We start from the raw sequence: 16,689 nt of genomic DNA, 5'->3' as shown, positions 1-16,689 counted from the left end.
AATCTCTGTCCCTATGTATTGCAGCTGCTGGCAGCTTCTCTCCTCACTGATTTTTTCACTTCTGTTTAAGATTGTCTGCTAAAATCTTTTTCTTTGCACCATATAGCCCTGATTTCTTCAGTTTTTTTTAATCAATTGGGACTATTCCTTTTTTTATGGCACCTTGTATGCATTTAACTTTCCCTAGTCATGAGAATCTTTTCACTCTGTCCCAGAAAATCTTGAGTTTACTGCTCACCTTTGGAGTGTTTGCATGCTTTGTTGTTTCCAGACTTGGAACAGATGAAGCAAAGACTAATTTTAGGTGAAAAACAGATATTGCTACTGGTAGAAATCCTGACTTGATGCTTATATGGTAATACAGGAAACACTCATATTTTTATAAGTAGGATCAGGCATTCCTTGCATTTTTCCCCCCTATGCTGAGCCATATACCTTAAACTTCTGCTGCTTCTGTTCAGCTGTCAAAAAACCAACGAAGATCAGACTTTCCTTGCCTTCTGAAGACAGACAGTGAATGTTGAAAAGAAAGGGTGCTAATTTTCCCTTTGAGAGGGATTTCCTGCAGTACCTAAGTTCTATTAACTAATAACAATAACGCCTGGTGGCTGCTAATGAAAACCAGCAGTGTGTTGGTTTGAAAAGTCCAAATGGAATGTGGGTTTGTTTGGATAACAGAAGGCTCAGCTGTTTTTCTTCAGACTGCTGCTCTGAAGGCAATCATATATTATTATGATCTGGTATTTTCCCTTTTCTACAGCGCTTTAAAGACCATACCACATCTTGGTTGAATAAATAGTTTTAGTCTGGTCAGATCTAAAGAGTGGTAAGGTCTGTTCTTTGAGCAATATAGGTATTTCTCAATACCAGCCACAAGTTTCATTCTCAAGTGAAACAATCCATACTGACTTGCTTTAAGAAATGCAAGAAGTGCAGTTGCAAATAAATCATGGCTTTTCTTGTAAACATTCTGCTTTTCAAAAATTTACTGGTATTACTTAAAATGTAATTTATGGCTCTGTGATGCAGATTGCTTAAAAGGCAGCTGTCTCTATTAAACAAATGAAAACTTTTGGTTTGGAATTGCCTTCCCTAGGTCGTCCAAAGCCCCTCTCCATCTCTTCCACAGCCCCTTTAGGGCTCTAAGGTCTCCCTGGAGCCTTCTGTTCTCTCCCACTCAGTGAAATGAATGCAATCCAGATCTACCATTTGAAAAATCCAAGCAAGATGCATTCATGTAACTGTTCAGACTCCTGAGGAAGCAATGTTCAGACTTCTGAACATGGGAAGCAATTTTATCACAAGGGGTCAAAGATCCCTTGCTGCCTTCTTGAGATGCTCTTTATCAAAAAGAAGAAGTGTTAAAGCTGCTCTGAATTGCTTTTCACTCTGATATTGGAGGAGGGGGGGTTAAAACAAATTCTGTCTGACTGTTTGCTTACAAAACCTTGTATTCAGCAAAAAGAATTCCAGCTACCTGAATGCTTGGAACAATGACAGCTCATTCTATTTATAGCTGTCTCTAATCCCTATTTGCTCATTTATCTTTCTGATTTCTGCTTGCATGTGCACAAACAGGCTGAGGGCAGTGTTCAGCGTCTGCTAACAAAAACCTATTTATAGTTACAGAATTAAATTACAGTACACAGTATTTGTCTGGTTTTGTACGCCTTTGAGTTCAGTTTAATCCTAGTTTTAAATTTGTCCTTTATTTTATTTTCCTTTTGTTTACCATTTGATGTGGTAGTGCAAAATCAGGGTAAGTTTGTATTTATTTTTATTAGGATTGTTGTGCAAGTATGATAAAACTCATTTGGATTTGTTAGCAATATATTAAAACCTCTATCCTTTCTTCAACAAAGTCTGATCACGAGAGGAAATACTAGATTCAAAAGAATATCTTATCAAAAAGTGTTGCTAAAATAAATCCAGTGTCACCTAGTTCAGTGTGAAAGCCAGTTTGATGTTTTGTCTTAATTTGCATGGTGTGAGCTTTTATAGTGGAAATATTAAACCCTCTTAGATTAGTTTTGTAATCTGGGATTTGAAAGCTGTTTGTCAGTGGTAGGTATTTGTGTTTCCAAGGTAGATGTATTTCTGTGATTTCTGTGTTGTTTGGTGTTTACTGAACCTAAATTGTTTGTAGTGCTGTGTTCCTCTCCTGTGTGAGCTGTGGTGGTGACAGTGTTTGCCACAACTGTGTTTGTGTATAGCACAACCAGCTTAGTACTGTATTCATCAAAAAGGAAGGCAACCCTAAATTTAAGATAACTCTCACACACAGAACACTTAATACATCCCCAAACTCAGTCTGGAATAAGGATATTAACTTTCCCCTCATGCTCTGCCTATTCCCATCTCATGTTTTACAACTGTTGCTTCTCAGTTTTTATCCCCTGAAGCTCTGCCACTTGCATCAGTATCACTCTCTTCCCCACACTGCAGTGTTTACTGTGTTCTGAACTCCTTCCAAATCAATCCTCCTCAGTTCCATCCAAGAAATCTGGGGTAGAGCATTCCCCTCTGGCTGTGATCCACTCCTGTGCTGTCTTAATCCAGTGACAAAGTGAGGTTGCTCCAGGCTGCTTTATTTGCCCTGTGGGGTAAGCGTGTGCTCTGCTGCCAAGAGCCCTTCTGAGCACAGATCTTGCCCTCTGGAGGGTCCTGTGCACTCCCTGCAGCTTTGACATCATTTCCCACTCTGTGAGCACAGCTTTTGTCCTCCCCAGCTGCTGAGAGATGCCTCTGGAATGTGTCTGACAACAAGCCTTCCCCCCTCGCAGCAGCATGTTCGGGCTCCTGTTCCAAGGGAAGCTCAGCCAGGTTTTTTATTAAGTCTCCAGACACCTCTCCCTTGGTTTTGTCACTTAGGAGTTGTTCCAGTAGCCAGCTACTCTTTTGGCACTCTTTTATCCTTCCCAGGGCCAGGTTTGTACCACCTGTTAACACTGCTGACACCAGTGCCATATTTTTTTTCCTCACAAAGATTTGGGGCTGGATTTTGCACCTATTTCCTACCTGGTATAATGGTTGGGCTGTGAGACTCAGTTGGGCTGGCAGTCGAGGTCTTTCAGGGATCTGATCACATTTTACTGGAATGCAGTGAGTGTCTTGGTGGAGTTTGAAGGGAATAGTTGGAAAAGGGAAGTTCTCTGCTATAGGAAAAAAATTATCAATGCATAATTTGCAGATGAAACAGCAGCTGCTTCTGAATTTTTCCTAAGAGATGTTTTATACCTGGGCTTCATCTTAAGCTTTGGGGTTTATGATTTCCTGTGCAAGCAAGCTTTTTATCTCTTACTGCATATGAACAAATTCTGCAATTAATTTTCCACTTCATGGTTGCTTTCCTCTTTGGATCCGTTGAATAATTTCTACATAAAGTCATCTCATGAACATTTTCTTTGTTTGTTTGTTTCTATTTTTATGTGTTTTCTTCCATCACACAATTATTTTCTGCCTACAGTGCCACCGTGAGTTTCAAGTTGGCATCATAACTTCTCCTTACATTTTTGATGTATTCCTACTCCAAAGGATTCCCTCTCTCATGGTTATAAAACAACTAGAAATGTCACTTATATTCTCAGAACTCCACACAGTACAACCACCAAAAAGGAAGGCATAGACACCAATTTGGAAGCTAAAGTACTTGGAAAAATCTTTGTGTTCCTTTCTGGTGAATACAGTATTAAGCACTTTGTTCTGTTATTACCTCATTACTGTTAGTGTCTCATGATCTTACTTATTTATTTTTCTAATTTTTAAGTCTTTAAACCACAAGGAGAAGCAGAACTAAATGTGTGTTCAGGGCTAATCAATTGTGGTATGAATGTGAAGTGTTCCACAGTAGCAGGGAAATAGCTCATCCTTTATTCCCAATTTAGAAATATATGTATCTTTTTGAAGTGTTCCAGTATGTCTAAGCTTTTACAGTCTTCTGTGGTAGTGAAATTCAGCAGTTGAGCTGCTGACTGCTGAACACTGTTCCACCTTAATGGATGGATCCCAAAATGGTACCTGGAATGATTGATTATTTGTAACCAGTTGTCTGGCAGTGCCTTCCATCCTCTCCTTTTCCCATTGCTGGGAAGCACAGTGAATTAGGACAAATCACTGGGAGGTTCTTCCAGAGCAATAGGAATTCATTGGTGTGCAGGTGGAGAAGTGCTGTCTATTGGTAAAGCAGTTGCTAGTGTATTTATTGCTTCATTGATTGTTTTTTAATGTTTAGTTACCTACCAATATAACACGAGGATCCCAGATATGTCTGAAACAGCTGAATGCTGCATTTCCATTTTATAGGAGTAGCAAAAAAGCTCCTTGTCTGTCAGTAATCACCCTTCACGGTGCCTTGTGTATTGTAATACCTGTATCTTCTAAAAATGTTATGTTAGATCTACCCAGTGAGACAGTTCAGAAGGCAAGGAGATTTTATTTGATTGAAATAGTAAGAAAATGGTAAATACTTAATGTAGGATCTTGAATCTGTGGTATTGCTGGGTGTCTTAATTCCACACTTGCAGGCATGAATAAAGAACAGCAAAATCAGTCTAATGAGGTGAAGCTGATCTTTCACATTTTCCAAGGAGAATGAGTGGAGATTTAATCATATATAACTGGCTTTCAAAGGCAGTGTAAAAATGCCTTTTTTAGTCTTCCTCCATGTTTTCAGCCAGGCATATCCAGGCATATCCAAGCAGCATTGCATGGGCTAATTTTTGTCCTTGGGTTTATCAAACATTTTTGGCAGCTCTTTATAGGGACCTTGTGAGCTTCCATTGTCTCTGGAAGCGGAATTGTCAATACTAAACTTGAGGCGCTTCTGTTGCACAACAAGAAAGGAAATGGTGCCATGGGGGGAGATGAAAGCTGAGTTTCAGTACTCAGGCTGTCAGGAAAGAACTGCCAAACACAGCTCTGTGGAGCTGACAGGCTGAAGTTCACCAGTGGGATGGTGTCCAGCCTGGCTGATGGGCTCACGTGTGGCCACAGGTTTCAAATCCGCACTCACTGGGGAGAAATGACTGAAGCTGATGGCCAAATGAGCCTGACCTGTCCACTTTGGGCTGGTTTTGGGTAGAGTGTCAGTAGTGGCTTCGGACAGCGGGTTCTGAAAGGCAAATCCACATCTCTGCTGCTCTCAGGTTTCCTGCCCGGCTCAGCTTTCATCCCTTTGTAGTCCTTGTGCGTGTGCTGTGCCTGCCTGAGGGGGTGTATCATGTAAGGCTGGCTGGGAAAGGAATAAGTTAATTATTGGAAAGAAGGCAGTGAAGTGGGTGTAGTGATGGAGCTGTAACATCCATTATAACTAGTGACTGTTTCTGTAATTGTAGGCACGAGTTGCTGGAGGAAGCCAGAAGACAAGGTTTGCCTTTTGCGCAGTGGGATGGGCCCACTGTGGTGGTGTGGCTGGAGGTGAGCCGTCCTCCCAACATGAATAAACCCCCCCTCCACATACAGACATGTGGAATGGAGGCAGGAATGCTTTCTGTGTCCCGTTCACTTCCTCCTGTCTGTGTTGCAGCTGTGGGTGGGGATGCCAGCCTGGTACGTGGCCGCGTGCCGAGCCAACGTGAAAAGCGGCGCGATCATGTCGGCGCTGTCTGACACGGAGATCCAGCGGGAGATCGGCATCAGCAACCCCCTGCACAGGCTCAAGCTGCGCCTGGCCATCCAGGAGATCATGTCCCTCACCAGCCCCTCTGCCCCTCCCACCTCCAGGACGGTAAGGAACCTCCTGCAGCCCCAACACTTAGAATTTCCCCACATTTGAGTGTAAACTTAGAACTGAGCTTCCACTAGGAATTGCTGGAAAGGAACACGTTATTTAAATGTAGGCTGTTCCTTCCTTTCATGGAAATGAACTAAAGGAATAACTGCAGTTTTCTTTCTCGAGGAAAAGAGAAGTTTATTTCAGTCAAAGTATGGAATCCAGAGTATTTACAGTATGTGTTATTGGCCTCATCTTTTGGCCTCCAGAGAATTTCAAATACAGATGAAGTATACAAGTGTGTACAGAAATTTGTAGGAGAGTTGGAGGTTCTTTTAATGCAGCTATAAAACCATCAACTCCAAATATTCAGACTACCTGATCTAGGAGTCACCTGCCTCTCTGAGTAATTTTAGGCACTTAGTGGGAATTTTGTTCATGAATCTGTCTGCCCCCCAGTCTAAAGTTATTCCTGGGGTTATATGCTAGACTCCAAAAGTATTTTTTGGATCAGAGCAGAGCCAGTGTTTAGCCCTGAATGAAATCCTGTCAGCTGTTTGTGCTGCTCAGTTTGGTTAATATCTGTGAAGGCAGCTGCCCCTGTGAGTAGGCTTTTATTGCATGCCATGACTGTCAGTAGCTGTACCTGACCCAGAGACCATTGCTTTGCCCATGCCTGCTCCTTACATGTACCGATTGCTTATCTGTTCTGCAACCTCTCCTCTTTGTTACTGCTTTCCTTTCACTGGATGGGATTGGTTCCCTGTGGGCTCATGGTAGACCACGGGAAATGTCTGGGTAACACATGAAGAGATGGAAAATCTTACAGCCACACAACAAACGGTTAGTTTACTGTGTTGCCACTTCTCTTCCTTAGAGTGCTTTTCCCACTTCTTGAACATTTGAATCAAGTACCTTTTGGCCTTTTTTCTTTCTTTTTTTTTTTTTCTTCAAATTAACGCACTAAAATTCTGGATCGTTGCTTCTTCTAATTATTAACTTTGCAATCTGCATCTTGATGGCTTTTTTTCCAGAAGGGAGGGGAAAAAATCAACATTGATAAGATTGTAATCAAAACTCTATAATCTGTCAAATGGAGCTCTGACTTGATTGACAAATAGACAAATTGAATTATTGGTGCAGAAATTTCTTCTCTCCAGAAAATGTAATCAGTAGATGGGGTTTGCAACTTCTCATACAGAAATAAGTGCCTTGTGTATAATTTTTTACATTGCATGATGCTTGCTTTATCTAGATTTTTTTGGTATGCAGTAGATTTAGAGTCTTGCAGTGCACCATTTACTGTGACCTCCTTACTAAACTCAACCACTAATATGTGTGTGTTCTTTTGCTTTCCTAACCACCTAACAGGAGGATGAGGAGGGAAGCTGGGCTCAGGTTGGAACCTTTATTTAATACTACAGACTGTATGTAAATTGTCACGATCATTAGAGCATGAGAGAATCTGTTTTTCCTTTAGGCCAGCATCTTTTAATGATTCTGGGTGTGACCTGGGGATTGGGAGAGGGGGAAACTGCAGGCTTATCTCCTTACAATGCACACTTGGCAAATACATGTGATTTAAATATTTTAATGCTTTGGTGAGGGGTGGCTCTCTGAGGATGCCAGAATTCCAAGAGGAATATTAGCTTTGTGCAGAAAGTCCAACCCAGCCACCATCCCAGGTGTGCCACAACATAGCCTGGGCCTGGATGGTTAAGTAGATTTCTCTGCACTAATTCTGTAATCCCCCTTGATTGATTGTTTTGCCTTAGAGTGGTGGCAAATCCTAATTGTGTTTTCAGGCATTGATGTAGCTGAGTATTTATACAGGGATAGAAGCAAAACTTGGGATTTACCCATGATCCATATCTTTGGGCACTATGGGCTCTTCTTGCTTGGCTGCCCTCCAGCTTAAACCTGGTTTAAGTCCCATTAACTACATCTCAGCTACTCATTTGTTGATTGTCAGTGATCACAAGCCCAGAGTAAGGAGCTCTTTCATTCTTCCACCTTCTCATGGCTTGCAGAGATGCATTTCCCTGTGGCCTTGCTCCTTTCTGGAAGGTGCTTCCTCTAGAGGAAAAATAAAGCTTTTGACTTTTAACAGAAAAACATGAATTATTATGCTCTTGATAAAAGGAGCTTCTGGGTTTTTTTTCCCAAGGAGTGATTAGATAATCTTTATAGATGTTTTGTCTTTAAAAAGTGCCTGGTGATTTGCAGATGAAAACTCTTAGGAGACAAGTCTCTTTTAGGATAAGGACTAGTATTTAGAATGGCTTGTTCTTCAGTAGCAGGGTTTTACCCATTTCTGAAAACAGCAAATTGTATTTAAAAGGCCTGAAGTTATTTTTCTGATAGCTTTTCTTTATAAAGTCACATGAAAAATAAGATTTTGCCCCCAGTTCTCAAGAGAGAGGGTTTTGCAACATCTCAACACAATGAAATTCTATGCCTTTTGCTATCCAAACATGTAGATTAGTCCTTTTTAAAATTTTGTCATGCTATTTCTTGATATAAATTGAGGCAGTTTTACTTGCTGATGTGACTATCTGAATTTGTTTTTCTCCATGAGGGTGACTTCTTTGGCAAACACACACACAGTACTCAGTATTCTGATGTGCTTATCTTTACAGGCTAAGAATTAAACAAGCCATGTCTTTAAAACAGGCTTTCTAAAATAGCTTTTCTTCTTTCATTTCTCATTTCAATCCTGAGAATATTGTTGTTTAATGTTGTTTCCAAACCAGACATTAGCCTATGGTGACATGAACCACGAGTGGATTGGCAACGAGTGGCTGCCGAGCCTGGGGCTCCCTCAGTACCGCAGCTACTTCATGGAGTGTCTGGTGGACGCTCGGATGCTGGATCACTTGACTAAAAAAGACCTGCGTGGGCAGCTGAAGATGGTGGACAGCTTTCACAGGTGTGAGGGGCTTGAAGCTGGAGACCTCACCCACAGTTTGGTGTTTGCACTATCTCTAAATATTTTTTCCGATTTTTTTTTTTTTTTTTTTTTTTTTTTTTTTCTTTTTTCTTTTTTCTTTTTTCTTTTTTCTTTTTTTTTTTGTTCTCTGCTCCAAACAGGAACAGTTTTCAGTGTGGTATTATGTGTCTCCGAAGACTGAATTATGATCGAAAAGAACTGGAAAGAAAAAGAGAAGAAAGCCAGAATGAAATTAAGGGTTAGTGCGTTGTCTTCATCCCAGTCTGAGTCTGCCATGTTTTCACTGATCAGCCTCAAAAATTCATTAAGAAAGAAAAGGCTTTAGAGGATGGAACCATTTATAAAATTGCAAGTGTTAAATGCACAAGATGTGTCTGGATGTAGATCCTGAATGATAAAACACATCATTAAATCACTTACTTATGCTGCAAATGTCAACATTTTTGGAACTCATACTGCTCTGAAGTTTGAATTAAATGTTGTAGGAGAGTGAGAGTTAAGAACCTGTTGGGGGGTGTGTCCTTATTTTCTTCTGCTCCCTGTTTTGACATAACTTCACATCTGCATGATTTTATTGTTGCTTGTGGCTGGTAACTTTTATTGCCCAGCATTTGATGAAAAATTATCCAAGTGACTTAGATGTTTATATCTTCAGTTTTGTGGTGATTATTGTACAGGAGAGAAGGAATAAGAGAAAGCAGGGTGGGAATTCATGGTTTTCCATGAATTCCCATAGAAGTTTTGTTCTCTGCCTAATATCAGAAGTATTTTCTGATATCTCAGTCTAAAAACTTGCTTGGACAGTTCTGTGCCTGTTCTTTTCCCTTTCCTTTTAAAGCACTGATACCTTTTGGTGATTAAGTTGCTTATTGTGGCTGAGATGATTCCTAGGAATCACAGTGACTGGCAGCAGCCAAGCCAGGCTTGTAGCTGGTCGGTTGTGTTTGGCCTCCCAAATGGAGTGGCTGCATCTGTTCCCTCTGGAGAGCTGCTCCTTGGAATATTCAGGTTACGGTCTCAAACATCTCCCAGCAGACTTGTAATATGTTTACTTGCAGTTCACGTGGATGATTTGGCTCAGAGCAGTGGAGCTGCTATGAGCCTGGCTCTGTGTTTTTGCCTCCCCAGATGTCCTGGTGTGGAGCAACGAGAGGATGATCCACTGGGTGGTGTCCATCGGCCTTAAGGAATACGCAAATAACCTGTTGGAGAGCGGCGTTCACGGTGCACTTGTGGCCTTAGATGAATCCTTTGATTACAATGCTCTGGCTCTCCTGCTGCAAATCCCCACTCAAAACACACAGGTGAGCAAGGACGAGCCACTTCAGGCCTCCTAGCAAGGTTAACAATGGAGCTGGTTGGGTTTTTTCAGAGTTAAGAGCATTTAGAAACTTTAACAATGTGTTTAAATTTGTCCATTGTCACATAAGACAAAAACTTGAAATCATGATTTTCAGTTGGTTTTGTAGTTGTTAATAACAATTCTCACTAGTAAATTTGCTTGAGAAAAACATTGTTTGAATATTTTCCTCACAGCCCATCTTCACAACAGTAGTGTGAAAGTCATCATTTTTGTTGTTTGCTAGTTTTTACTCTGAAATAATTAAGTTTGAGGCAGAATCATGGACTTTCATGCCACAAGTAGAGGAGAGCTGTTAGTTAAGTCTTCCTTAAATTTTTAATAAGTTACAAATTAAATGGTAACTTTTCAAGTACTGACCTTTCAAGTATGAAGTATGTTTATTAATCTGATAAGAAAGCACCAAACAATTTGGCTCCTATTAAGTGTTTTAAATCATTATAAGTTACTAATTACTAATCTTTTGGAATTACCTTCCATTTCTTTGGTACCACCAACTTCAGGCTCGTGCTGTTCTGGAGCGGGAATTCAATAACCTTCTTGCAATGGGCACTGACAGAAGACTTGATGAAGTAAGTTACTCCAGTTGTTGACCCATTTTATGGTCCTGGAAACTTTATCAGAACTGCTCAGTGAAAGAATTTAGCCTAAGCTTCTTCAAGCTTTTGACAGAATAGTGACAGAAACCTTAACTTGAAACTCCTTGGCTCTGATGGTTTCTAAATACAGCAGGGTTTGTGTATTTTGGTAAGATGACTTTGAATATGAAAGTACTGGGAAGATGTGCAAGTTTGGTTTTCTAGCTCACGTCATTCATGTCTAATAGCAGCACTTGGGGCTGAATCCTCTTGATCTAAAATATGGGAAAATTAGTGACCAGCATTGCAGTGAACAAGCTGTGATAGAGAAAGGCACTTCATCCTAAAGACCAGTATTTCAAAGAGCTTTGTGGGGTTTTTAAGAGATCTCATGTTCATTTTGATTCATACTGGTGCAGAAGACAGCCAGCTGCAAAGTCATTTCTGTTGGGCAGCCTGGGACCTTGTTGTATAAACTGCACTGGAATGAGTGTGAAACTCTCTAAGTGTGAGGCTGGTCTGTGCACCCACAGCACAGAGGAGAGAGTTCCATCTTTACCTTCTAAGTTGCTCAGTAAGTGGACAGATTCAAGCTGGTGTTACTTCCCCAGGAGAGCCTTAATTATTAATTCCATGCTGCCTCATCTTTGGTGTGATGGGCTCTGATGTGGTAGCACATGCAGGCAGAAGTGTTCCAGATGAAGGCTGAAGTGCCAGAACCCTTCTGTGGTTAACCAGCTCAGGAAACCAGTCTTACAAACATGGGTGCTGGGATGAGGAAGCAGACAGGGGAAGGGGAAGTTCCAGACAGCTCCGTTCCCATGTGCATCTCTACCAAGGTTTTAACAGCCCATCAGAAAGCATTGATGGTTTTGTGAAGTATTTTCCTTGGAGATTTCAAACTGCAAAAGGAGGTTTGAGGGAGCAGATGTTTGCTGTATTCTAGTGGCATAGGGCAGTTTCACCATGAAGATCTCTTCAAATAATGCAGACACTTTTCTCCTAATTGTACAAGGGAATAAATCAGCTTTCAAAGGATTGAAGTGTTTCTAAATGGGAGGTTGGCAAATGGAGGGTGGGTATATTTGCATTGACACAATACTTTCTCTGCCAAAAATGTTTTTGGAGATGGCACTTAAACTCTATTTACTTAGTGCAGCATTATATTTCTGAGGTGGGACTGTTGCTTGAAAGACACAGATACATTAATGGGGGAAGGAAAATGCACTTGGGTAATTAAGTTACATTTACCCAAGTGCTTAAGGAAAACCCTGCTTGGCAATGCAGTATTTAATACACTTACTTTTTGTTTCCTCACAATTACCTCCTTCAGTGGTGATACATTTACTTGAGTTTGTCAGTAATCCTTTTAATGTCAGTAGCAATCCCACAATTTCGGAATGCTAATGTTGTTTGTCAATATGACAGGATGATGATAAGAGCTTTAGGAGAGCACCTTCGTGGAGAAAGAAGTTTAGACCAAAGGACATAAGAGGTTTAGCTGCTGGATCAGCAGAGACTCTTCCTGCAAATTTCAGAGTTACAACCTCCATGTCTTCACCCTCTATGCAGCCAAAGAAGATGCAGATTGATGGTATTGATTTTGTATAATTTTAAGCATGATGTGCTTTTTTTTTTTTTTTGCCTGAGGTTCCAGGGGAGTTAAGTCCAAATGACCTTTTTTGCTGCATAAAAGCATCTGCCTTGTGCATGGTTGTATTTATAACACTGTGTTTAACCTTAGGGTGCTTTGTCATTGCAGGAAGCTGTACTAGAGGTGGATCTCTATTTTACATCACTGGAGTAGCAAAATAAGAGCCATAGCTAGAAATAAATGTAATTTAGGAAAGTAAAATGACAGCTTAGTAAGAGTCTTTTAATCACATGATGCCTAATTTGTGATTAGCAGCAATTAGACCAATATGAGCCCTACTTCTGAAATGCAATAAATGCATTCAAAAATGATGTGAGTAAACCTCAGGTAATTTTGAGATGAGTAAAACTTCAGTAACAGGTGCATTACCCCCCCTGTAGTGGTCACTTCAATAATGACCACACTTGAAATCACCATACTTGAAATCACAAATTCATTGCTGTGTATTTAATAATCTTTGAGTATATGTGTGCACACAGAGATACGAATTAAGAAACTCAAACCAGTAAAAGCAGACCCCAAAAGTCCCATCTGGAAGTGGAAGGTGATTCTCTGTCACATGAGGGATCTTGTCTGTTTAAAAACTGTATCTGTAACAGCATAAGAATAAACTTTGATTTGAATTTAGTTTACAAAAGACATGTAGAAGCAAATATGAAATGGTTCTTTATTGGAACTGACAGGGTTGAGAACACAATCTGCTGGAGTTGCCTCAGGTTCTGAAAACTCTTATTTATTCATAAAGCTCAAAAAAACAATTTTTGCATCTGATGCTACTCTCAGTAAGCTCTTCTAAATTTTAGATACTGTCACTAGCACAAAATATTTACCAGAATTCATGTGGAAATTTCTGTAAATGAAAGTAAGTTAAGTCTTTACCATGTAAAACCACTTTCTTTTTGAAATATTAGATACTTACCAACTGCATAAAGTAGTAAATAACTTACAAAATCACCTTTGATTTCTCTGTGCTAGTTGGAAGCAAATTTTTTTTTAGAATTCTTCTTGTTAGCCCCTGGAACAAGAAGTGATTAATATACAAACTGTAAAATAAATTCTGCCTTTCTAACTTGTAACCTTAAGAGTTGGGTGAGTACCAAAGCTGTAATCACCATTGCTGTGGAGGGTTTTTTTGTTTTGTTTTGAAAACTAACATGCATGCTGTGTTCTGCATGTCTTCCCATGCTTCTTGGAATAGGCAGTGTATCAGGAACACAAAGATTGGATTCTGCTACAGTAAGGACCTACTCCTGTTAAAGCCTTCTCCTGGTGAGTAAAGCTGATAGGAATAACACTGCAGCAGCTATTGATGAAATAAAACAGCAGGGATTTTCCTACAGTGGTTTTACACACTGAGAAAACAGGCCAGGTTTTCAGGGTAGGTAGTTTTATTGGAAATCCCAAGCTGATTTCCTACAACAAAGACTGAATTTTGAAATACTGGGTCTTGCCAGTTCTGTGTTCCTGTGAGGTTTTTTTAAACAGCCTCAACAAGGACCTGTGCTAAATAACTCTGTAGAAAGTGTTGAAATCAAAGGTTAGATGAAGCACAGCTAGTGGAAGTGGGGAGTGGGGGAAGAGAATAAATGAGAGATGAAAAGAAAATAATCCAGTGTGTGACACTGCAGCTCAGATTGTTGATCCCTCAAAGTCAGAGCTGTCCCACTAAAACATGCTTGAGTATTGAATTGTTACAAGGATAACTGCATTTCCCTGCCACTGTGATTGCTTGGGCTGGCTGGTGCATTTAGCTACCTGCAGCCTCAGTGCTGCTGATAAAAGGCAGCTGGATGTGCTGTAACACAAAATCCATGTTTTCTGGCTTGTGAAAGATCTGTAGTGCTGTCTTTCTCCAGGGTCTGGAATGTTTCTGCAGCAGCCTCTGCTGTGTTTTCTCATGGCACAGTACTTCTCTCATTTTCCAAGCAAGTCTGAAAACAAATCGTTTTTTTATTATTACTTTTTATACTACAGTGGATTTTCCAAAATCAATTCAGTGGATCTTTCCCCCTCACTGACATCTTTCATGGACTGTAGATTATCTGTCTTCTCTGCTTGTAGCTTCTTTCTTCATCCCTCCCAGCTCATGCATTTGCTTCCTCAAATTCAGAACCTTTTTGCATGAATGAGTGGAGTTCTAAAGAGTTCTTACCTGTGAAATGCTGAGAGAGGAGACTCTTGCACATGGCAGCTCAGACCATGTGAGTGTGTCCGTTCATGATCTCAGGGGCTCTCTTAAACTATTTTTAGCTGCAAGAAACTGAAGTTTTAAGTCTCCTCTCCCCCAGATTCTCCCCCCAGGTTCAGGATTTTCCATAGTCAGATGACGTGGGATGGAAATCCTCCAGGCAGAAACGTTTGCCCTCATGGCTTTATTTGCATTGCAGCTGGAGATGGCAGGAGGCAATAAAATGATACCCAACGTGGCATGGCTGTAATTCAGTGCATCAGTGCTGCACTGCTGAGCTGTTTGTGACAGTCTTGGGATGAAATGGTGGTTAAAACCCTGCTAACGGAATCTTCTGTGTTTCTTTTCTTTTTGTGTGTTGTTCTTGTTTGTTGTTTTTGCAGTTTACCCACACTATTTCTACCGGTGATATGCAGCATTTTGAACATTTGGAACCCTTAACCTGTTAATACTTGTTAAATGGACACTTTGAGATATTTTATTACAGAGTTTTTAATTAGCAAATAAATTCATGAGTACTATAGAGAAAATATTTTAGAATCTAAATGTTTCTTATATTTATGTGACTTCTCATTTATATAGTTACTTACTTTTTCTGTTTCTATTCAGTCTACAAATCAAATCATTGCTGATTTTTTATTCTAATTTTAGTCTTTCCAACTGAATGTACTGTAATGCTTGTATGTATATGTCCCTATGAGCAATATAGGGTTTTTGTAAATTATGCAGTTACTGTAATTATCATTGTTTTTTAATAATGAAACTGAAGGTGAAAGGGGTTTTAATACCTTTGTAAAAGTATCATGACACCGAGCAGTATATATTTTGTCTTTTGGAGCGCTTAGCTTAGATCTGAAAACAAGTCCAGCTTCTTTTCAGGTGAGCCTTTGTTGCCGTAGGAGGGACGGTACAGGAGCGTTGTTCTTCTCAGAGCTGTACCTCTCCACACAGAGGACGTGTCAAGTAGTGGCAGTTTTGTCTTTATTTAAAGTAGAACTGGTTTGCAGAGCTGGGAGGAGCTCTTAACCCTGCGGGACACGTTGTGGGAGCGATTGCCTCAGCCCCAACACCCTCTGCCGTGTTTGTGTAGCGACTTTTCGCAGTGACTGAAAACAAGCCATAAACCCAGGACTGTGTTTGTATTTTTGCTTTTCCTTCCCCGAGGAGGATAGACTTCGTAATGATTCCTGGTCGTGAGCCACAGGCCACAGAGAGGGGGTTTTTTGTTGTTGATGTCCTAGACCTTTTTTGCTTGAAAACACTTGGTGGAAAGATGCTGGTGGAACCAGTTTTAATGGACCAATGCTAAAGCACTGCAGCCTCCTGTCAAACGAGTAGTGAAGGTACAATGGGCTGAAAACTAAAGCAGTGCATCTTCTAATAAAGGCCTTACTTTTCTTATCTAAGTCATCCTATGTGTTTTGTAAACTTGTTCTAAAGACTTTGTCTGGACTTTAATTTGGATGGTTGTAGCCATTTTGGACTGTATGAGTAGAAACTGTACCTGACACTTGTAAATGGCATATTAAAAAGCCAGCAAGAATCTGTTCAGATGGTGCATTATTTATTATGCAACAATATATATAGCATGTCTTTTTTCTTATTTTGTTTTCCACTTTTAACTTGCTTGTAAAACTGAAATTCATTGTTACTGTTCTGTTTTTCTATTAATCTTTTGTGTATTTTCAGATTATGTAACAATATGTACAGTCTACTTTTGAACTATTTTTATCACAGTATTATTTATTGCTTTCAATAAAGTACTGATGCATTTTCCACTGCCAATAAAACACTATGGAAAAGCTAAGATCTAATTGTATGCAGGCAGAAACTTTTGCAGTGAGTGGGTATTGTCAATAAAGCATCTTAATGATTGTTTGCTGCCCTGTAGACTTGGTTTCAAATGATGACCTTTCTCCAGCAGCAAAAATATTCCATTAGATGTGACATTTTCTTTGGAATTGTTCAAGTTCGCATGCCTTCATATCAATTTTCTGGAAAAAAACTGCTTTATTGCTTACTTCTGCTCATAGTTAGAGCTATGATTTGCTTTTTAACCTCATAAACCAGACCTGTCACACAACTTCAGTGCATTCTGGTCCACAGGGTGAAGATGGAAGTGCTGTCCTAGACAGCAGCACCAGTTGCTTTGGTAATAAAATGAGATCATGGTGATATTTGGTGAGAAACATAAGAGTCAAGGGAACCACTGCAAAATGGGCTCAGAATGGGATTGTTCAAGTCAATTT

The 16,689-nt window shown here is 40.1% G+C and overlaps 1 protein-coding gene across 4 annotated transcripts in view; it reads left to right on the top strand.

Moving 5' to 3' along the window:
* The window catches only part of PPFIA1 (PTPRF interacting protein alpha 1), a 53,538-nt gene extending 37,223 nt beyond the window's left edge, over positions 1-16,315 (top strand). For 2 of the 4 annotated variants that reach the window (XM_063397523.1, XM_063397522.1), the window contains exons 20-30: positions 5,334-5,415; positions 5,525-5,725; positions 6,491-6,553; positions 7,082-7,108; positions 8,464-8,639; positions 8,801-8,898; positions 9,789-9,964; positions 10,524-10,592; positions 12,027-12,192; positions 13,451-13,521; positions 14,824-16,315. In XM_063397523.1, the coding sequence (XP_063253593.1) occupies positions 5,334-5,415; positions 5,525-5,725; positions 6,491-6,553; positions 7,082-7,108; positions 8,464-8,639; positions 8,801-8,898; positions 9,789-9,964; positions 10,524-10,592; positions 12,027-12,192; positions 13,451-13,509 (1,117 nt within the window). In that variant the 3' untranslated portion in view covers positions 13,510-13,521; positions 14,824-16,315. The remainder of the gene's footprint in view (positions 1-5,333; positions 5,416-5,524; positions 5,726-6,490; positions 6,554-7,081; positions 7,109-8,463; positions 8,640-8,800; positions 8,899-9,788; positions 9,965-10,523; positions 10,593-12,026; positions 12,193-13,450; positions 13,522-14,823) is intronic. The other 2 variants (XM_063397524.1, XM_063397525.1) reach the window with 2 other exon arrangements.
* Positions 16,316-16,689: the final 374 nt, after the last annotated feature.

Source organism: Prinia subflava, chromosome 5 (genome assembly GCF_021018805.1).
Source record: "Prinia subflava isolate CZ2003 ecotype Zambia chromosome 5, Cam_Psub_1.2, whole genome shotgun sequence".
NCBI classification, from domain to species: domain Eukaryota; kingdom Metazoa; phylum Chordata; class Aves; order Passeriformes; family Cisticolidae; genus Prinia; species Prinia subflava.
This window is presented reverse-complemented; position numbering and strand designations above follow the sequence as displayed.